General features: G+C 38.7%; 1 protein-coding gene across 3 annotated transcripts in view; it reads right to left on the bottom strand.

The window, feature by feature from the left end:
* DAAM1 (dishevelled associated activator of morphogenesis 1) overlaps positions 1-23,760 on the bottom strand; it is a 183,118-nt gene that overhangs the window by 36,146 nt on the left and 123,212 nt on the right. For all 3 annotated transcript variants that reach the window (XR_004029715.1, XM_030811404.1, XM_030811410.1), the window contains exons 4-15: positions 21,183-21,254; positions 15,964-16,058; positions 13,291-13,624; positions 12,272-12,382; positions 12,056-12,159; positions 10,773-10,839; positions 10,431-10,548; positions 9,859-9,997; positions 9,515-9,573; positions 5,824-6,011; positions 5,004-5,303; positions 4,591-4,698 (exon numbers count right to left, since the gene is read on the bottom strand). Coding sequence is in view for 2 of the 3 variants with exons in the window: in XM_030811404.1 (XP_030667264.1) it covers positions 4,591-4,698; positions 5,004-5,303; positions 5,824-6,011; positions 9,515-9,573; positions 9,859-9,997; positions 10,431-10,548; positions 10,773-10,839; positions 12,056-12,159; positions 12,272-12,382; positions 13,291-13,624; positions 15,964-16,058; positions 21,183-21,254 (1,695 nt within the window). In the remaining variant the exon portion in view is untranslated. The remainder of the gene's footprint in view (positions 1-4,590; positions 4,699-5,003; positions 5,304-5,823; positions 6,012-9,514; positions 9,574-9,858; positions 9,998-10,430; positions 10,549-10,772; positions 10,840-12,055; positions 12,160-12,271; positions 12,383-13,290; positions 13,625-15,963; positions 16,059-21,182; positions 21,255-23,760) is intronic.

The raw sequence follows: 23,760 nt of genomic DNA, 5'->3' as shown, positions 1-23,760 counted from the left end.
TTCAAAGGGGCATGTTAGAAATAATGATGCTTCCAGGCCTATTTCAAGTAGGTGAACATTCTTTTTGAAAGCTTATTCACTGAAAAATCAGAGAGAAGTAACAAAAGATACTTCTAATTGGCTTGGGTCAAATGTGGTAGAATCACTTATATTTGGCTTCACCTAACAGGATGTCTGGTTTTTCCAGGCAATTTCTGGCATAAAGCTTAGGGCTTGGAGTATAAATAGGAAGTTGGGACTTGCATTTTCAGGAAGCAGTGCTGATAGTGCTATAGATTGAATTCCACAATGGGATAATGACTCAACACTTCACAGATAATCATAACTTTTACATGAATGGTTTTTAATCTTTTGGAGACTTTTGTAAATCTGGTAAAAATTATGAATCTCTATCCAGGAAAATTCATACACTATATTTATATAAAACCCTGCATCTGATTAACTCTTACCATGAAGCTCAGTTACAGAACTTATATTTGGTCTTAAGAAAAAAAAAAAAACCACCACTATTTATATTTCTCTCTTCTGTTTTCATGTGCCATGGCTAAGGATCAAGCCTACTGAAATAAATATCTTAAATCATAACATTTTTCAATGTGAAAATTATATCTATAGAATAAAAATTGTAAAGAGAATAAAAAAGGAAAATTCTTTGATAATTTATAAAAAATCAGAAGATATCACTGAATGCTCTAAATGGAGCCCCCAAAATGTCTTGTGTATTACATATAAGCAGGAGAGGTTGGATCCTGGAGCCTGAGACCACAGTTATTCTTTGTTCCTAACCCAGAGTAGAGGCTTTGAAAAGTTTTACTATGTGATGACAATAGGATCCTTAAGGAAGGGCTGTCCTCAAGCAAAGACCAGGGGGAAGGAAGAGATAGTGAGCTGTGAATTTGTTGCTACAGAGATATGACTCCCTTTAGGTAAATGTAGTGCCTTTAGCTCATTTCCCCTCTATTCAATTGTATGGATAGAGAGAAATGAATTTATAGCATCCAGGGATGAAAATTTCCCATAAAACGGAGATGAATATTGTTTCATTGTACCTGAAAAGTACTGCTATGCAATGTGCTACCATTTAAATCAGTCTTTTGTGGCTGAGCTGGAAATCATGTATAATATAGTTTCAATGAGAAAAAGAGGACCTGAGATTCAAGACATTGACTTTCAAATGAACTTTTGGAATGTGAGTGGAGAAATAACTGCCTGCTATTAGATCCCATTTCATGTGGCACATAAGCTTACATAATCAGCTCTGCACACCTTTGATATTTACACTGAAAAAAATTCTGAATAGGAGTAGTCTTGTTCTTAAAGCTGGAGTTATAGAAAATCCTATACAAAGTCTGACATTTATAATGAATAAAAACCATGGGGAAGAACAAAGTGAAATTGGGAATTATGTCCCTTTGGAGTTACTAAATACACACCAAGCCATGTTTTTATTATCTATAAAATACAAGTATCTACTCATAGAGTTGGGGGTGAGCATTAAGGAAGAAAATAAGTATAAGAGCTCCTTGAGAACTAAATCTTAAGGTTGATGAGATTGGGAACTGTGCATATCATACTTGGCATCAGGAATGTAATGGATACTTGATGTTATCATCTTGTAGTCCAGATTATAGTTATTTACAGCTTTTTCTCATCTCTGCTTTTATACTATAAGTTACACTGTGGGCCCGTGCAAAAATTGAACACATTTTCATCCTTTGAAGTACTTTGTATACAAAGCAGACAATATAAGTTCTGATTTTAATGATTCCTCAAATCAACTGGATATATTTTATGCAGATATGTGTAAGCGTATATGTATGTGCATATACACGTATGTTTGTATATATCCCCTAAGTGTCATTTCTCAGTATTCATCTAAATTATACTAATCCGATATTACTGAGATTTTTCCAAAATCTTACTCTGTGCAGGGTTCCTGTTGCATGCATACAGGTAATGGTATTCATGCCACTACCTTTGTAATGTTCCTTTGCCTCTCTGAGAATTGTATCTAGCCAAACAACTGGCTGAAGTCCAGAGAGTTTGAACAGGGTGTCATGACTCTGGAGGGAGGAAAGACGAGACATCATGGAAAAAAAAAAGATCCCCAGTATTCATTTGGGAGTAGAAAAGAGGGCAGTTCAAGTGAATTATATAATGCACTGCCAAGACTGAAATGAAAATGCATAGGTCTTGAGTATTTCCATTGGTCATGAGATAAGGGGACATTCAATGACAGGCACCCCATTTCCTTTACTGTGTCCTATATATTCCAACTAAAGTGTCCACACCTTTGGATTTTCTATCAGAATTCAGTAATTTCAATAAAATGGCTCAAATTATCCTTATTTAGAAAATACATTTACAGTTTAAAAATTCTCATTTCAAATTCTTGCACCAAAAGGGAAAACCTACTTGAATTACTCAAGCTGATCAGGTATGCTGAAATTTTTCTCCAGGAAGTGCTATTGAAAATATGGTCACAACTGATTCTACTTACTGGTCTACTTAGTGTTAAGTATAACTGAAATGTTCTGGACTCTCCTGACTGGAATGCCTACTGATTACTTAAACAGTGTTGGTTGCTAGGAGACAATTACCCAATTGCTAGGCTTTCTGCAATCTTGTCTCCCAGAGCTCTTGAGAACTGTCCACATATCTGTCCCAGAGCATTTTGGCAGTATCCTTCTGCACCTTCTGCTGAAAGCCAGTTAATTATGAGTCTTGTAAACTTAGGTCTTTCAACCACCTGCCTTTATAATAAATGCAACCCACATGCTCAGACTTGAATAGCATCATTTGGAACAACTGCTGCTTTTCCTTCCTTTAATTTACTTCTCTACGTTCTCAAATCTTCATATTAGGCAACCAGCATGTAAAAGTATCAGTGATCAAAACTGAAGTGGGAAAGCAATGGGACATGTAGCCAGGTTAGAAGATTATTTGAATTATCAGGAAATTTGCTAAAATGGCTCAAGATTCCATGTCAACACCAAGGAGACACCTTCTCAGGACAGCAGACAGAGAAAGAGGCAGCATGTTGCAGCCAATCAGGAATGAGTCTGGTCACAGTCCCTGCCACGTGACGACTCTAAAGACAACTTTTGTCCTTTGAAAGATAAATTGTTTTGCTTTCTATTGGCCAATGCCTTATCTTCATTGTGTTTTTTTCATTTTCCCTTATTTGGTGTGCACAACATTGCCCAAGTTTGCCTTTCTACTTACAGTATGGGTGGGCAGCTGAGGGCTCCTGTTGTAAGGGTTCATGTCACTATGGCAGGCAACCGCCTCTATTTTTGTATTTTATTAAACTAGCATAAAAGGCATTGCAGAAGAGCTTTCCCTTTCTTAAGGAAAAATATTCATTTAAATACTGGCTTTTTTTTGCCCCATTTCGGATGTATCAAAGGCCATTTTGAAAAACAAAACAAAATGAAACAAAAAACCCTTAGTTTTTGTTTCTCCCCCTTGCCTGAGTCCATCTACTCTTTTGGTGCTCAGTATTTCTTTTCTGATACACTCTTTCTTGGGGACTAAGCCAAGGAAACCAACTAGGAAGTCTGCTGCTTGTTTAAGGATGCTCCACCCATGATTCATCTGGGAGTTAAGGGCCTCTCAGTAAAGCCCAAGGAAAGCCTTGTAAGAGGCCCAGCATTCGTGTGTTCCTGTTTAGGACGAACTCTGCTCTCTCCATCATTCCACTTCTTCAGTCATACTTAAGAATCTTTCTTCTCACACTACTGGACTCAAGTTTTCTCTTCTCAAGGCTTTGATTATTTGGGATCCTACTCCACCTTTTCTTTTTTCTTCTGAAACTCTCCAGACCTGGCCACCTTGCTATGTTCTTCTGGTCTAACTTTAAGAGGCTCTATCATGATGCCCTCTTGAAGAGCAAGAGGTACCACACAGATGTGACTGGGGCTCACATAGTGATGCCTTGTCAATGTTGAGTGCCAGCAGGCACCAAATCACATGGTTTTGCTACTATTACAAAAGCTTTGCTCACTTTTCAGTAGCGTCTCTGGTCCTATTTGCACCATTGCCATCTCCCCACTTGCTCGGTCTTTACAACCCCACTTCTTTTCATGACATATAGTAAAAACTCCTAAGTTCCATCTACTGGCCAAATTATAGTCACTTAAAAACCTCCGTACTTCTAAAAATTCCATCCATTTCACAAAGAATTCTGCTTCAAATGGTAACCATTTGATATGTATTTTTAAAAAATTCAGATGAACCAAAATAGCTTTAGATACAAACATTGTGGGGTGACAATTTAAGTTATTTAACTCTTCTACTTTCTCCTGGTGAACCATTTAAATACAAGTGACAGCATACAAAACTCTTTACACCAATAGAGACAAGGTCTTAGACATATACCAGATATGAAACTCCCTAACGAGGAGCTTATATACCTTCAACTGTTCACATACAACTGACAGGCACTTGGACGGAGACACGGACATGCACAGGGTAGATCCAACAGCCTAGAATTCACATGCCTGTCACATCACGGCCTCATGGGCCAGGGATCATGCATACGACATGATTTTTCTACCTTTTTGGTGTCTGGAGGGCATATGCTGTTACCTGCTGTCTTTGATAGGCAGAGAAGGTTCTTTCCAGGTCTTCAAGATCTAGAATTTTGAAGACTTTTGTATCATCAATTTCGGTCCATACTGTTCCTTCCAGTTTGTTCTAGAAACATCAATGTAATAAGTGCTATAGTTTACAGTTATAAATAAAAAGAACAGGCATGGTTATTTAAAAAGTGCTTCTATCCCAAATTTTTCAGTCTACCAGACACTCAAAGTGAGCGGGTTTCAAACAATCTGTCATTTATTTCAGAAGCTTTATCAGTTAAATATCTGAGCTAGTGAGAACTCTGGGTCCACACTAGAAAATGAAATCATTTAACAGCCAGGGCTGTTTTCCCTTTCAGTGATAACACAATGAGCTGCTAATGCTATCCATTAGAGGGAAAACTGGAACAAATGGCTCACCTCGGGCAGTTTAGACCAGTTGAAGGATTTCAGGGCATTTGTGGGCTGAGGAATGCTTTTCTTCTTGAGTGCCAGGCCCATTGGAGCACCAGGAGGTGGCATGATTGCCCCTAAGGGAGGAGGCCCTGGGGGAGGAGGAGGGCCACCTGGAGGGAGGGGAGGTGGTGGAGGGGGAAGCATCCCACCTGGTAGAGGTGGGGGTGGTGGGGGAGGAAGGAGAGATCCAGGCATAGAGGAAGGAAAGGGCCCTCCCGGTGCTCCAGGCGAGGGTCCACCTGGGATTGAAGCACAGACAGCCCTCTGAAAAGATAAAAATAGGAAAAGAAAGATCAATGGAAGAAGTAAATTCATTGAATGATTTAAGAGTCTATAACTTTGCCTAAAATGTATATTATTGAGAAATTCACCCTTCTGAGAATGTTTAAAGGACCGGTAAAGTCGAATGGACTCTTTTGGGCCTTCATGGACTCCATTCCATCAACCTTTTGTACCTGACACTCAAGTACTTGTCTGGGATGCATTCATATCTCTCTCACTTCTTGCACAATCACAGAGAGTCTGGTTTTCATGAAGTCAGTTTTCACTTTAAGAAGCTAATGCAATTTCCTTTGCTCTTAGATTCGTACAGTATTTAAAAATGCACCCCCAAACAGCCTCTGCTGCCTACATGATAGCAGAGGGAGTGAGTCTCCTAATTGTGATGAATCATGAGCCATTTCAGATTTTATTCCCCCAGTATGAAGTTGTCTACTTAAGGGTGAGGGGCTCTAGGGTCAGTGAGGCCTTGGCAGCTGCCCGTCAGCTGAGCGGAAGACCTCACCCTGCTGAGCTCATGGAGCTGTGCTGTGAGGTCCGCCACCTGCTGCTTGACTTGCTTATGCTCAGTAGTCTCCTTTTCAAGTTTCTCTTTCATTTTATTTAAGGTCTGCATCATCTCTTCCTTCTCTTGAGTCTTGGCATCACATTCTCGTTCTTTCTTTTCCAGTTTCTGTTGTAGCTCATTGTGCTCTACACGTGAAAACAATTGGACATGAAAACAGGAGAGTCTTCAAAGCTGAAGCATTTTCTCTAAAAAAAAATTGACTGAGGATGATGGCAGAGATTATGAGGATCTTTATTAGGTAAATATTATTCCTCTTCTCCATCAAAGGGAGCAACTCAAATGCTAAATGATGTTTGTGCTTGGAGTGGGCTTCGGATGAACAATGTTATTAACTACGTTCTGTAAGAGACTGAAGAAGAGAGCCTACACTCACAGTTCTAAATACAGAACAAAAGTTTGAGTGACTTCTTGTGGAGGAGAATGGTACCTGTTTGGTAGTTGATTCAGAATCTTGTCATTAAAATGGTCCTTTAGCAACATGAGGAAAAAAATAAATATTCAAATGGCCTCTTTTCACAAATTAGAAATGAGACAAAGAGTAGTTCGGCTTTTATGAGTTAGGTTTGCCAGCTCACGTCCAACCAGCCAAAGGGCTGGAAGGGAGGGTCTCACCTGTGAGGAAGAGCTGCTGTCAGACCCAGGGTTTGTCCCCAGAGGGAATCACTTCTCCCATCTCCCCTCAGAAGGCTACTTGAAGTATTTTATGCTTTCAGTAAACAATTATTAAGGCATATGAAAGCAAATGTTATCATCTCAGTATTAAATATCTTAAGGGGAGTGGGGTCAGTAGAATGCGAAAATCATGGTAAAACAGGGGAGAAAAATATTGACTCTCAGCTGTAGTTTTACTGACTTCCTCAATCCTGCTATAATAAAGCAGGGCATCCAATTCAGCATAATGCATATTCACATTGCCAATGAATATAAGCTTGCTGAAAGGAGTGATGAGTTTTGGAAAAGAGAATTAACGAAGTTTAGGCTGCGGATTTTTATTTCAAATACATGGCCCCAATTCCTATTCTTTTTATATCAATAAATCCACTAGAGGTATAACCCACTGGGGCAGAGCTATACTAATAGAGCTGGTCTCTATTTCTGAATTTGGTAACACATTTAAATTCTTGTTTTCTCTGTCTCTCACCTTCTCTCTCCTGAGTTCCCCCAAATTAGAGTTTACAGAGAGGAGTTCAAGCCACTAAAATCCCTGGATTTTGTCAGCAATCCACTTCTACCACTCTGTTGTTGCCTCCTTAACTTCTCCAGAAATATATCTAAAAATGACCTCTCTATATCCCATTTTCCTTCTTTTATCTCCATTTCGTTCTTCTTTCACAATTTCAGGACTAGAAACTTGCCTTCCTCTCACTGGTCATTAGCTTTTGATGAAGCTGGCTGTGTCTCAGAATTACTTGAGAAGCTTCAGCATTTCAAGACTCCCCAGACACTATTCCAGGAAGTCTATTTTGTAGGTAGACTACAGGGCTTAGATGATCCTGATGTATGCCAGGTTTGGGAAGCTCCAGCCTAAATGACTCTCTCCACAAATGGTATCTATTTACCACTCAGTCACTAAGCCTTTATTGAGCACTTCCTGGGTGTGCTGCCCTAAAGAGAATTCTCCCCAAATATTCTCTACCTTTTAGGTCCATAGAACTTCTGTCTCCTTATCACTTCTACCCTTGGACTATTTTATTAAAATATGCCCTCTTTAATACAATTTTGTCACCTGAAGCTTCTAGAAAAAAAAACTAACGTTTAACTATAATCTTTCCTCTTTTAGACTCTACCCATCATTTCACTTTAAAACACTAAAACAACGTGTTCCTCCCACTGACATTGGTGATTTTCTTTTGCACCATCCCAGCCACCTAAATCCTGCAACGGTGGCTATCATTTATTGTGCAACTAGCATGTGCCAGACACTATGCTAATATTCTTATATTTGTTTTGTCATTTAATCTTCACAACCACGCTGTGAGTCAGGATTAATCCTCAGGTTGCAAAGGTCGAGACTGAGGGAGAAGAGAGGAAATGACTTAGCCCATTCACACAGTGAGAAAGGGGGAGAGTTGAGACTCAGACCCAGGGCTCCGCACAGTGCCTGACACATACAGGCATTCAACAGGTATTCACTAAATGAACGAATGAATGAATGACTCAAAAGCTTACATCCTAAGTGCTCTCCTCAACCTGCACACTTGAGTCTCCATGCTCTAGAGTGTATTCCTAAAATATCCACTCATTGACTATTTTCTCTTTGGTTTAATCTCTTTACCCTGATTTTTAGTCGATGTTTCTATTATTTTTGTAGCAGTTTCTGAAATTTATTTTTTAAAATGCATGTGCAATATCACTTATTTGAGAGCAATCTGAATACATATGAGGAACTCGTAACATAACAGGAGTTAGTTCACAATTGGTATTTTCTGATATCAGTTATGGCCCTGCTTTTCTGCTCAGTGGAAATGTGATGAGAGAAAAGGAAATGCTTAGGCATCTCCTGGACCTGCTTTTCAGCACATTAAATACTGAGGTGAATGCTATTTATTTCATTGGCTGTCAGTGAATAACTTGGACAAGGAAAAGGAAGTCAGTTAACCAGTATGGTGAGAGCATGGTGGCTGGCAGTTTGATTATTTCCACAAAGAGGCCAACTTCAATTTGCTAATATTTTAAAACAGGAAAGAAAATTATATACATTTCTCTGTATGGCTGGTACACTGATGGACATAAATGTCTCTCCTATCATTTGATACTAAGAGATAATATCAAAGACATATTCAGATACACACTAATAGCTGGCCAGCTAATGTTTCATAACACATATCTCAGCAACGGTCACTGCTTTTCTGAATGACTTCTCTTTTTATAACTGGTACCAAATCAAGGTCATGGACAGAATTGGGTTATTGAAACCAAGTAGGCTGGGCGCGGTGGCTCACGCCTGTAATCCCAGCACTTTGGGAGGCTGAGGCAGGTGGATCACAAGGTCAGGAGATCGAGACCATCCTGGCTAACATGGTGAAACCCCATCTCTACTAAAAATACAAAAAAATTAGCCGGATGTGATGGCGGGCGCCGGTAGTCCCAGCTACTCGGGAGGTTGAGGCAGGAGAATGACATGAACCCAGGAGGCGGAGCTTGCAGTGAGCCGAGATGGTGCCACTGACTCCAGCCTGGGTGACAAGGCGAGACTCCATCTCAAAAAAAAAGAAACCAAGTGACCTGTTCTTCTCTTTTAAAATTTTGGATAATTCCTCAAGTCCCTTATTATATTTCTTAAAACCCAGTATGATTTAAAGAGCCATGACGGAGTAGGGGAAAGGTTTGAATTATTAGTAGTTAAGAAAATTTGATTTAAGGAATACTGAACAGCAAATTCTATAAGCTTTTCAAAACATCTACATGATTATAATAAAAGGATAAAATATTTGAGAATCAGTATGACAACTAAAATAGCTCAATTTAAGAAACTCAGTGCAAAATGCCCTTAAAAGATGGAAAAAGAAAGGCTGCTTGCACCAAGCTAACAAGAAACATCAATATAAATTTCCGAAATATATGGAAATCAAGGTCATCCAATAACCAATAACACAGCCTCTTCTCTTATCAGGGCCTCATTATTTACCTTTTCTCATTTTTTCCGCTTGTTCTTTCCACTGCTTAACTTCATTTTCATTAACCAACCTGTGTAAGAGTTCAAGGAGCATTTATTACAAAAAATATAAAAGGTCCACTGCTAACTGCATTCTCCCTAGGTAAAAAAATAGTCTACCGCAGAGAAAATCCTCAGTGCATGCTTGAAACCCATTTGAGACCAGATGTTACTTAGATATAGTGCATGTGTACAGTAACTCATATTTGACCCCTAGAACATTTCAGCTCTCCCAGCTGTTACTCTGAAGTAGGATAAAATAAATATCTTACATTGTCACCATTATCTCACAGGCAGCAGAATAAGAAGAGACTTACATTCGTACGACATTCTTAATATTAAAGTTTTCCAAAGGTGTGGAGTCAGGGTCCTGTCCTTTGTCATTCTGGATAACTATCTGCTGTATAATTCTATCTAGTAGTAGCCAGTACTGAACAGTGTTGCCACTCCTCTTGTCTAAAAAAGAAAAGAATAGTGAAAAAAATCTTCAAGTTGTTTCTAAGCTAGGATGAATATTTGTCAATGGTGGTCACCCTTTAGAGCCACCAAACCAGAGAGATGTTTATAACATCTGCACCAATGCTTCCCAAAGTTATGGAATTTTGACATGCAATGATCATTTATTTGATTGAGAGGTACCCTCTACCCCTTTCTGAACAGGTTGTAAGGCATATTTTTTATTTTTAAAATCAAAATTTTAATTTGTTTCATTTAAAAAATGTTGTAACACCCCTTAAGCCATGTAGACACACATACTTGGCTGTCATAAAACCAAGGCTTGGAATCCCTAGTGTGCACCCAATGTAATCAGCACTGTGCAGGAGCCAGAACCCATTTGGACAATGTCCAAACATTCAGAAGCACACATGTGAGTCACAAACACACTTACAAGGCATTTGGAGGCAGTGGTGCAGGATGGACATGAAATGCGGGTAAGCTTCACTATGTGTCAGCCTCTTCCTGGTCAGCTCAAACATCTGAGTTGCACTTTTTGTGTCTATGTGAACCTATTTTATAGGAAAACGAAATCAAATCAAACATCTAAGTTCCTCAATTTCCCCAGTGTAAACTCAAAGCAAACAGAAGCTAATCCTGCCACTTAGGAAACAAAATAGAGCTTTGAGTTTGCTTTTAGGTTGCCCTGAAGTCCATGTGGACTCTACAACACACATTACAAACAGAAATAATGTGAACTGATGAATCAAACCAGAATAATTGTAAGCATACGTACCAGTTCAAATCTTTTGGCAAATTCTAGTTCATCTTCATTTCGGAGCATTTCAAAAAAGTCTAAATGCCTGAAAAATAATGAAAGAAAAGTTATTAAGTAGAACATACTACAAACACAGGTGCATAAGACTGAGGATATTAATATCATGGTTTTTCCTGACTTTTCAGAGATATCTCAAAAAGAAACAATGTAACAAAATTTGAAAGCTTCAACTTTGTTCTAAGAAAAAAAGACATCACCTGAGTGAAACAGATCACAATATGAGAAAAATTTAAAAGTCTAGGATGCCTAGCATACAGTAGGCAATTATTAAATTAAAACTAAATCTAAAAACAATCAAGTTCAAATTCCACTATGGATTCCCTTTATGGAAAAACATGCCCATATACCTACACTTAACTTCCAGCTGAATTAAAGATCACAAAATATATGATCATGCCATTCATTTATTCAGTCACATATTTATTGAGCTCCTACTATGTATTCTACACACCCAGGATACATTTTATGAAGACAAACACATCAGGGTAAAGGAAATAGAAAATGATGGCAGATGAGGTCAATAATGTACACACAGTGGTTAGAACAGGTCTCTCTCCAGGGAATTAGAGAACAAACAATTTGGACATCTGTGAAAGATCTTTCGAAGCTGAGGAAATAGCAAATGCAAAGGCCCTGATGCAAGAGTGTTTTTGATATGTTCACAGAATATCAAGGAGAAGAGCATGCTGGAGTATATGAATATACAGGAGAGGAGAGCCGTGGTAGAGAAAAGCTCTGAAAGCAAGTTGGGATAGCTTAGACACAGTGAAATGATAGCAAACGAGGAAATGAACAGGCAGTGGAAATTAACATTCACAGAATGCCTATCAAAGGGGCTAAGTAATTCCACAGGTTTTATAGTCAATTTTTACAACATTCCTGGAAAATCACTGTCATTATCATCATCACCACCAGCACTATCTTTTGCAGTTATAAAAACGGCAAAATTCAGAAAAATTGAGTAAGTTCACCAGGATACACAGGAATAAGAGGCAGGACTAGGATAGGATATGAATTCAGGTCTAATGCTAAAACCCACATTAAGTTCTCTACATAATGTGCTGCTTCCCTCATCAACAAAGTCTTACTATAAAAACATCATTAGCTGAACTAACATTCTGATACAAGCTCTTTATGTTACAGACAGGGCACAAGTAACCACAGGCCAGCACTTGATGAAGTATTGCATTACACAGATGAAAAACACAGAAACTTTCTCACATCATAACAGTCTGACTTACCTATCTAATGTTGAATTTTCGTGTTCCCTTAATTTATCTATTACAGGTTGAATTCCTAACATCAGAAATTCATAGCGAAGATGAAGTCTAAAGTCCAAACTCTCCTGAAAGTAAAATGGCAATAAAATACATATTTGTGGTTTTTAGACTACATAATAATCACTTTTTATAAATTATTATTTACTAATATATTTTTAATTTGTAGAAGGTTCTTACCACTCCTGCACCTTGGCTGAGCACTGCATTAATGAAGGACATGATGGCAGTCTTGAGACTCACTTCATCTCGATACCGCCCAGTGCTTTTATCCAAGTCGTTAATTAATGTCTATCAAAAATATAAAAACAAAGGACTGAAACATTACTAACCTTATGCTCATTCTATGAATTTTTTTATACTCAAAAGTTAACTTTTTTTTTTTTTTTTTTTGAGACGGAGTCTTGCTCTGTCACCCAGGCTGGAGTGCGGTGGCATGATCTCAGCTCACTGCAACCTCCACCTCCCGGGTTCACACCATTCTCCTGCCTCAGCCTCCCGAGTAGCTGGGACTACAGGCGCCTGCCACCATGCCCAGCTAATTTTTTGTATTTTTAGTACAGATGGTGTTTCACCGTGTTAGCCAGGATGGTCTTGATCTCCTGACCTTGTGATCCGCCTGCCTCGGCCTCCCAAAGTGCTGGGATTACAGGTGTGAGCCACCAAAAAGTTAACTTTTAAGATCTTACGTTTAGTCAGGATTACACTGACCCATAGAAAGCCGCCCTTTTTCTCCTTAAGAACAGTCCTAAAAACTCTAATTTCAAAATTCTTACATCATACATACATGTATACAAAAGCCTTTGCTTCATTATCTCTGCTTGCTTTTTACATCTGAGTAATATAGTGAAATATGAAAAATTATTCATATTGATCCTAATTCAAGAATGGCAAGCTGTAAAATTTTCAGGGAACACCCAGTTTGGTGGGTTCAAAAGATGTGTGCTGTATGACATATAGGATGCAAGACCACATTTTCAAGTTCTGCAAATCTAAAGGCCCAGATTCATCAACTATTGAAAGTATACTCTGTTCTCTGGTTCTTAAACCTAAGAAGAAGGGAATGTTTAAAGTCACACTGTGAGTAATCACCACAAGAGGACATCTCAAGTAACATTTCCCTTTCAGGGACACGAAAAGCATGTGTTTGAGCAGACTTTAAAGAAGGGGTGAGTGAAGAAGGCTGAGGGAACACCCACCTGAAAGCGGGTCCTTTCGCTGGCATACTTCTGGTAGTGCAGCATGGCCTGCAGAACCTTCTTGTGGCCCCCGGGAACCAGGCACACGGCGCCCAAGATTTCCAGCACGGCCACCTTCGTTTTAATGTTCTCTGTGCTCAGACTCTGAGCAATTACATTAATACTCTCAGAATGAGCCAGGACGTGAGCCCGGCCTTGAGAGTTGTTCATTAACGCCTTTATACAGCCAATGAGAGAAGTATGTATTCGAGACTCTGAGGTCTCGTAGTCCATGGTCTTTAGAAAGTTGAGGATACATGATAGGCCATCCAAATCGATGAATCTGGTTACAAACCTGTCATGAAGAGAAATGCACCACACTTAAGTGCCTTTGGGGTTTTATAATAGCCCCAATAGAAAAGTCTGGAGGGCGGGGGAAAGAAAGATTTAGTTCCTAAAGTGCCAAAAGGCTTACATTGATGAAGTCTTTTTAATTCTTTGCCTCTTCCTTGGCACAGACCCAATGGTCAGGTCTAACCAAAAGTGTGAAAAAAAAAAAAAAAAAAACCCTCCATTTGTGATAAACATATCTCAGTGGGTACAAACAACAGATCATATATTCATAAAAAATTAGAAGCAAGAGAATACTCAATACTCGGAATACATATCTTGTCCTAGATTAAAATCATCTGCTGCTCCTGTGTTATTTAGCATACAGTTCCCATGCCCCCTCCCCCCAATCCTTTTTTTTTTTTTTTTTTTTTTTTTTTTTTTTTTTAAGAGAGACAGGGTCTTGCTCTGTCATAGCTCACTGCAGCCTTGAACTCCTGGGCTCAAGTGATCCTTCCACCCCAGCCTCCCAAGTAGCTGGGACTACAGGTGCATGCCACCATTCCCAGTCAATTTTTTCTTTTTAACTTTTTTTTTTTTTTTTTTAAGAGACGGAGACTTGCTATGTTGCCCAGACTGGTGTTGAACTCGTGGCCTCAAGCAAACCTCCTGTCTCAGCCTCCCAAGTAGCTGGGATAGTGACTGACCATGTCTGGCCCATGCGCTTTTATATGTTGATTGCTGACGCACTTTTAAGTGCTGATCACTGACCCAAACACCCCATCAATGAAAGTCAAAAGCTTCCTTAAATTCCAGGATATTTGCTTGTTGAACAAATGATAATCTACATCCCTAAGGTTTTGTAACAAAACTCTTCTATGACATGCTACATGGAATCTCAATATTCCATGTACACTGAATACAATAATAAAGCAATACTTTATTGTTGCATATTAACGTTATTAATATTTCTTACACTTAAGTTAATCAATGAGACGAACTCACAATGCACATGTACATATTAAAGCCACCAAAAAGTTCAGAAGTAACATAACCTGTTTATGTGATAAATTTTCCAAACTTATTTAGGCTTGGATATCGATTAACATCTGAGAGTGCAGAACATATTGAGAGAAATGCTGATACAGTTAGGATAGTCTAGATCTCTGTCATATAACTACACAGTATTTTTCATGAATCAGACTTTTCTTAGTTTGCATTTCATAGTCATATAAAGAAAGGGAATCTTTATTTTCTAGCCTTTTCACTCAACCACATGACCCAGATATAGCCAAGCTCGTTAAACCAGCTGGCTTCATTCATAGCACCTGTGCTCATGTAATGTACTTATAAGAACCTCAACATCTCAGCAAATCCTAGAGGCATTAAAGGAATGAAAGTGCAGGAGGCACAACATAGAAGCTGATTATCAGAGAGGAAATGAATCACTATTGCCAGAAAGTCTACCCATCTTTAAAAAAAAGTAATAGTTATATTGAGAAATAATTCACATGCCATAAAATTCACCCTTTTAAAGTGTACAATTCAGTAGTTTTTAGTATATTCACAGAGCTGTGTGACCAACAACACTAGCTAATTTTAGAACAGTTTAATCACCCAAAGAGAACATTTTCCCCACTTCCTCAGCTCCTGGCAACCACTAATCTACTTTCTGTTTCTATGGATTGGCCTATTCTGGAAATTTCTTATAAACAGAATCATACAGTATGTGGTCTCCTTTGTTACTGGCTTCTCCCACTTAGCATATTTCAAGGTCATTTCATGTTGTAGCGTGTATCAGTACTTCATTCCTTTTTTTGTAGCCAAATTATATTCCATTATGTGGATATATAACATTTTATTTATCCATTCATCAGCTGATCAATATACGGGTTATTTCCACTTCTTGGCTATCATGAATAATGCCGATGTGAACATTTGCATACATGTTTTTGGGAGACATGTCTTCATTTCCCTTGGCTACATTCCGAGGAGCAGAATTATTGAGTCATATGGCAACACTATATTTAACATTCTGAGAAACTGTTAAAACCCTTTTCCAAAGTGGCTTCACAATTTTACATTCCTAGCAGCAATGAATGAGGGTCCCAATTTTTCTACATTCTTGCCTACTAACTTACCATTGTTAAAGTCTCTCTTTTTTTTTTTTTTTAAGCCATCCTAGTGGCTGCCTACATACCTTTTCACAGAAGAAAATAACTTTATTAAATGTTAATGATTAAAGTATGTTATGGTTTAATTTTATGGTTTTAACTTAAGACTTCCTAGAAGGTCTGACTATTGCAAAAAAAGGAAGGAAGAAGGAGAGAAAAAAAAAAAGCATGCCATCCAGGGGAAAATTACCTCATTGGTTTTGTCCTCAGTGCTGTCTTTAAACTCTCTATAGTTTTACTTCTTTCTTCTTCTTCTTCCTTCTCTAAAGCCAGCAGAGATTTTCTCTACGCAAAGAAAATAGAAGTTACTTCTTCAAATTCTATTTTTTAATTACAGTACAAACAAGACAAACCTACAGATTATTTGCTACTATCACTTTAAATATAAACAACAAATCTATGATTAAGTAAGTTAAGTCTTTCAAATTTTAAATAAAGCTTTAGGGAAAAGTTTAGAAATCTTAGTAGAGATGACGTTGCCCAAATGCTTGTATAACTATTCTGTAATTACACTTTGATGTAGATACTACTATTTGTATTTGATAGAAGTAAGACTGAACCTGTAGTTGAATACAACATTCTGGCAATTAAAGATAATAATACCATCACATTATCAAAAACAGGAGGTGGGCAGCCGTCCTCCCATGCTACCATTCCTATTCCTCAGCCAAAAAGTGTAATCAAGACCAAAGGGATTTTGTTACATCTGATTATTTTTTAAGAGGAACAATTAATTTGGAGCTATTACTAGGATAGACAATTCCTTCAGAGTAAATGCGTAACTTCTAGAAATTATTCAACACCATTTAGAAATCAGGATATGGAGTGAGTGTGTGTGTGTGTGTGTGTGTGTGTTTCTACCCAGGGATCTGCTAGAGCAGTGCTTCTCAAACTTTAATGTGGATATGAAAATCACCTGAGGATAGTGTTAAACTATGGAGCCTGGTTTGGTATGTCTGGGGTGAGGTCTGAGATGTTGCATTCCTGACAAATTTCTAGGCAATGCTGATGCTGCAGAAGCAAGGTTCTATGTAAGATTGCAGTTGTTATTATAAAATTGTGAATGCCAGTAAGGTGTCTAGTCCTTTCCATTCCCTTTCACTCTGTGATCACCTGGTTGCACTAAAGTACCCCAAGTCTTATGACTCCAGGATCCTCCACCCATGGAGCTCCTGGTCCCTTTTCTTCATCCTATTCTGAACACATGCTTGTCCAGTTTAATCTTTTTACCTATTACAAATTCTGATAGAAATGCTTGGCTGTGAAACAGATTGGGGTGACTGTATTGAAAAAGAAAAGCTTGACTCATATCCATGGGTCTCAATGACCCAGCCTCAGCCTTTCTTTCAGGACCATAAGTCATCAAGGATGACAATCAATAGTATCAGCATTAAGTAACTAAATGTTAACTAAAACCTAAATATGATTTCATAATGAGAAGGGTAAAGATCAAAGCAAAATAAACATAATACATCAGTATTATTTATGGCAACTGAAATAAAACCCAGTAGTTTTTTCGGTTTTTAAAATCTTGTTATTGTTTCTGCAAAGTTGTCCTCTTGCTGGTGATGCTCACAGACAGCTGTCACCAGGGGATGGTGAGGAAGGAAGCTGGGTGCAGAGACAGCCAATGAATTCTCCCAAAGCTCCCTGAGACCCATCCCCTGGAAAATTCACACAAATCCAGCCAAGAACGTTTAATCTCCAGTTACATAGCTGAACTCGTTTGGACTCTTATGCAATCACTTTGAATCTGTAGCTCAGAATCCAGCCTTTTATGAAGATCATTCCTTGTTCCTAAGCTTAATGACACAAAACTATCCCAAAATTAATGACTACACATTTTATTGTGGGTCACTAGTACAAATAAAACTGCATGTATTTATCCTTTTAAAAATCTTGGAGAGGGTGGCACATTTGAATAGCAGCAGTCTATATTAAGTTTCTTCATACTAGAGTTGGGAGATTTATGAAATGTCAAAGAAAATTAAATTGGAAATTCCTTTCCCAATACTGTGTAAGGAACATAACCTTTCAAAACAGAAGAGACTACAACATTTTCTATGTGTGATTTTTTCAGATTTGATTCTGAGATTATATTTATCGTGCTGAGATAACTGAGGATATGTAGCTGAACTTGATGTTCTAAATGTGACTTTTCAAAATAAAATAATTTCTACAAAGTTTAAAGCTTTCAAGCCTCACATTTAGGAAGAAGGTTTAATTTGCAACTTTTAGTAGATAAGGGAGATGCCTAGATTTCTGAAGATGACTACTATGCCAAATATCTAGTATGCACAGGCCTTGTGGAGGCTTTTTAAATGCTCTATGCACTTACTAAATACCTGCTCACATGAGAAGCAGACAAAGGACAAAGCGCATCCTTGCAGAGGGTCTTTCTGTCAAAGCTGCTAAGGTGTGCATTGGAACACGCGGGTCTGACAGAGAGGCACAAATGTGGCCCAGAAGTCATTCCTGCTGGGAGTCTGGAACTTAGCTCCCATTTGAATCGTTTCTTTGGTGGGAAATCAATAAGCCAGCCCACTAAGCATACTGAACTTCACCTCACAGTCTTCCTCCTTGAGAAAGCATGGAGAAACCACATATAAAGAAAGCCCAGGTCCTTCTAGATGTTAGGCCACACTCTTTATTATACTATTTTTCACTCTTTAAAAGCCAACAGATCACTCAGGGGTCCTTTAAAGAACAAAGCATTCTTGTAATGAGGCTTACATAAAGTAATTGAACTTGTTCCATAAAAGGCTGGCTTCACAGACTAGTAAGTGCTGCAGTTCTCCACCTGGACTGTTTATCAGACTCTTAAGACATTAAAGAAAACAGATGCCTATTCCATCTCAGAAAAGTCAGCCTTGCTAGGCCTGGGGGTGGGGAGAAGGTGGGATAACCAGGGCTCTTTCACATGCCACAGGGTTTCAAAATCTGAATTAGTGAGAGGCAAATTGGAAAGGAGTCTTTGGGCTTAGACGGATACGTTTAAATTCCCAATTAGATGACCACCTCCTAATTAGATAACCTTGGGCAAGCTAACCTTTCTGGAGTCTCAGACTCCTTATCTATAAATAGCACTTACAGCATAGGATGCTGGTGGGACCACAAACAACATATGAAGTGCCTGTTACCCTGCTTGTCATGTAGTAGTTGCTGCTGATTCTGCAGACAATGGGTGATGACAATGTGGACAAACACTCCTTCAAGAATGCTCTAAGCAGAGAACCAAAGAGTCTAGCTGCTGGGCCATGAAAGGATTTGGAGAACTTGTCCGCCTTTCCACTGCTCCAGGTACAATATCTCAGGATTTCTGCTGTGTGTTATCAAGAATTCTCCAGTACAGACATCATAGTGATTAGCCAGAACTATGCAAGGCAGTGGTGGCAATCAGAATGTTGAGAAAACAGAAAACCCTGCATAGGGTTTCTGGTCTCATCAGATCTCCTTATTCCCTGAAGTATGCAGGAATTTTGAGGCCTCACTAATTCATAGACTATTAATGCCTTTTACCTTTGACCCTGGAAGGATATGGGCTCAGTCCTAAAAAGAACATTAGAAAGCTTTCTTAGGTGTTTGACACAAAAAGTTATAGCAAAGTCACTGACAATTTAATAGACTTGTGGTGCTCTTGGGAAGGCTTTTGGATTGGGAACCAAACACACAACAGTTAAAATGTAGATCACTCAAGAATGTGGCAAAGAATTGTCCAAGAGCTGGATGGAGGAGAGAGGAGGCCCTTAAAGAAGGGCCACATGTTGGCATATCACAGACCCTGTAGCACACAAATGAGCCAGGTCTACTTCAGACAAGGCAGGGATTAAGTCACTAAAGGACAAATTAATCTAACTGTCCTATACTTGAAGAAAGGAAAAATCCATACAGTACTTAGTATTTCCCCATTTATAGAAGGCAATTCATTAACAAATAAGCAACTTCTCTTGTTAGATAACAAACAATGCAGATTTAATTAGAAAGAGAAACAATTCTTTTTTTCCTAACGGCCAGGAGCAAGAATTCAGAAAATAGCTTTATATGCAGGAAATATAAATGGCTCCAAATTATTATTGCTTAGGCAGATGCACAGAAAATCCCTGGTGGTCATCACAAATCTCACATTTTGTTAGCATATTCATACAAATGCTGAGATCACCCTTTTCTCATCTTTGGCATTGTGTGAAATGCCTTGAATAAGGATTTGGTCCATTTCTGCTATGCTTTTAGACTAGAAACCCTTGGGGAAAAACTTATGTAGTCTCTTCTATAATTTATATATATAGGCTGTTTATTATTCATTGTATGACAACAGAAGAAGCATCTTGTAAGAAAAAAGCTAAAAAAGAGGAAGTTACTAAAAGTCAAGACCTCTAAAAGTTTAGGAAGCGTGTGAACGACTCACATATTCTAATCAGTTTTTAACTATTCCAGCAGCAGGAAAATGTTATGAGATCATTTAAAATGCTTGTTTTGAGTGATAAGAAATTTATTTTCCATAAAGAGAGAAGGCAGGAAGGAGGTAGAAGAAAGTATTCTAGAAGCTATCATCTACTTGCATCTTATAAACATGAATATAACAGATTGACTCTCAAAACCATGAGTGTGCCCACTGAGACAAAGACTGCATTCTACTATGGGCAACCTCTAATTCTTATCAACAGGGATGGGTAAGCTACTAAGGCTCAAAGGTTGATGACTTATTTTCTGCTGTGAATTTTAGCTGTGATAAATAGGTGTCCCTCAAGCTGCTGGCAATGCTGACATCACAGACATCCATGTGATTAGAATTCATATTTTAGGCATTGAGAATATATATTAAGCAATTACTGAACCAACAATCCATGTACTAAAGATTTTCCAAGGACATCTCAGCACTATTATTATGATGCCTTTTCATTGAACCACTTACTTCATGAATTCCTGATCTATTATATGAGTAAAGAGTACTTGGTCCCCTGCAAAATCACGATGCCAGGAAATAACCAAGTTCTCAGTAAGAAAGAGAATGGGAGGGATACAGTAAAGAAATCGCTTAATCATATTATTTTAAAATGGTATTAACTTTTAAAATAGTGCTGCCATAACCAAGCTCCGAGTGACTGGTAAGAGCAATTGCAAGTTAAAGTTGAACACAAGCCAGATTTCAAACTACATTTTCACTTACAACATTAAACTCAATTATATTTTAGTGTGTGCTGATTTTATTTAAAACATACTGGAAAAATCACTTTGCCAAGTATCCCTCCTATGCTCTTTCCTTTCCCCAGCATTGAATGTTTAGGATGCAGTTTGGAAAGGTACTGATATTTGGTAGGTCATACTCAATCGAATTTATTGTGCAACTGTGTACTTTGTACTACACTTGCATTTTAAACAGTGTGTCAAAGAACATAAAAGTCTACTTACAGCAGCCATGGAATTGAGCTGATCGATGTAGAATTCAGGCCAACTTGTAGCTCCCTTGTTTTCTTCCTGGTCCTAAAAAGGGGGGGAAAAAGGTGACATACCACCCAACATACACACACAGCACCTAGAAACACATCTGACTTCCAGAGCACCCAGACAATGACCCACTCAAGCCTTTAGAAGACATGAAGGTAGGACGTATTTATTTTAAAATGTTGGCTTTAAATGATCAGACTGCCTACTTGACTAGGGTGCTCTTCCCAGCTCAATTTCCACAGAGAATGCTGAAGTGTGAGTTAGGTATAACAAGGGGATATTTTCTGAAGCGTGGATCAAGAAGAATTTAAGTGGTGTAAAGTTGTTTTCCTTCAGGGGCTATGTCACACTGGACAGTACTGTTAGACTACACACCTGGATGGAATCCATGAGAGAAGGAAACTTGCCTTAGGTGACCACAGGATTCAGCCAATTATTAATCAAATTTTTTCAGTTAGTGTATTCAGACTCCATCAGACAGTAAAAACTTAAAGAAGGGTTTCATTTGATGTGGCAAAAATTAAGTACTGCTTCAGATGAAGAGGTAGAAGAACAAAGCCTGACATTGAATGGAAGGTAGTAAAATGAACTCACATTAGTTCCAGGCGCAGCCCTCATGCTGTGACAGCTCAGGAGTTTTGATAGAAATAGTAGTGCCTCTGAGTGGAAAAGAATTGAAACCCAAAGAATTCAGGCACCAATTCTTAAACTGTCCCAGCCAGCCTTGCCTCTTATAGAGCACGGTGACCTGGAGCCAGCCCCTAAGCCCCCCCAGGGCTTCTGTGGATGGGAGATCTGTGCCAACCTGAAGCCAAAACTCAAAAAAAAAAAAAAAAAAATCAGTTATCAGTTGGCTGTGGCCTCTGCTCCACCTGCACACTGAGCCCAGCAGAAGATGGCACTGTGGTCAGGAATTTCTACGTGTGTTTGCACATCTATGTGGCTGTGAGTCACTTGTGTGATCAAACAGACCAGAAAAGGAAAATTTTGGTTCTTTAGCTTCACATTCAAAGACCACCTGAGGACAATCAATATCCCATCCTAGTGGAGAAGATGTTATGCCATGTACACACAGCTACTGTCTCATAATGAAGCAGTGACTACCTACTAGGTTTTAACATCTCTTTTAGTAGAGCTCTATATCCTGATGTCAGAATCCCAACCCTCAGGAGAGTGGTTTCAAGGTGGGGCATTTAATTTCAGTCCTATACTGTGCCTCGAAGAAACACTTTCTGTAAGCAAATCTTTCCAGACAGGTCTACACAGGTGGAATAAAAGAAATGTAATTTCCAAACTATTTTTTAAGTAGTCACAACAAGGGGGCAAAGTAACTATTGCTTACAGTGCCTTAAAAGCTGGCAGTAACTGATATCTCAACCCAGGCAGTTGTGTGAATTTCATCTGGAGATTGAACAAGCCAGATGATGGGGACTAGGGCTAAAGCAGAGGCTTTGAAGTTAGACTGGGTTACACTCCCATAGTTTCACAACGTTTAGGAAATCTGATGAGTTTTTAGAAACAGGCCTTGGTTATACTTTAACATGTTAATAAAATAGCTGTAGTGGTAGTATAAATGCTAAAGCCTTCTTTCCTCTTAAAAGGGAGTATTAAAATTAGCAAAACCCCACTCTTACCAATGTATTAAACAAGCCAAAACTCACAGTGATATTCAACGGTATTTGAACCTATAAAATGAAGCAGAAGGTGCCAGATCTCTCCATTCCCCCAAAGTAGGGCAAATTTCCAAAACTAAAACAAAATCAAGTCCCATGACTGAGGTCCCACAAGAGCCTGTCTGTTGTAAGCTTAGTATTTAACAGTTACAGAAGAGAGACCATTCTTGAAACTGAAGATTGGTACACAGAGAGAAGTCTTTACAGTTTGGAAATGTTTTAATAATGCAAATAGATTAACAGCACACGTAGATATTGTCATCACAATAAGGGGAAGAAGGCTTCATTTTTATTTCACATGCCTCAGTGCTGAGAAGACCAAACAAGCTAAAGTATGTGAAAGTTTCTTGTAAACGTACTAACGTGATCCTCAGGGTTCTTAATTTGGGCAATGTATCTCCAGTTTCCCCTGTGCAATACTGGTCCCTGCATGCAGATGTGTGCTGCAGGAGCCATGTGAAACTCCCATCTCTGAACCAAAACTCTCTCTCCTCCTCCTTTGTGAGGCATTAAGAGTCTGTTGCTCTGTAGAAACATAGGCCAGAAGGAGATGAATGCAATTGTTCTCTGGCAGGAGGAGAGGGGGGATCTGAACATTAATTTTATTATTTCTCTAATCCAACTCTTCCCTTTTCCTTAGGAGGTTGATAGACATCTATAAGAGAATATTCATGGACAAGATTTCCTGCTGGATGGAATTCACCTTGACACTTCTTGCTCTCAGCTTGCACTGACTACTGTTTTAACTTCTGTTCTAGATTGTATACTTTACTCCCATTATCCCAAATTCTGTGGATGGGAGAGCCCTTCGCTAGAAAAGAGAACTTGTACAGTACAAAGTGCCTTCAGGAACACTGACTTTTGCTTTT

This window comes from Nomascus leucogenys, chromosome 1a (assembly GCF_006542625.1).
Source record: "Nomascus leucogenys isolate Asia chromosome 1a, Asia_NLE_v1, whole genome shotgun sequence".
Lineage (NCBI taxonomy): Eukaryota > Metazoa > Chordata > Mammalia > Primates > Hylobatidae > Nomascus > Nomascus leucogenys.
This window is presented reverse-complemented; position numbering and strand designations above follow the sequence as displayed.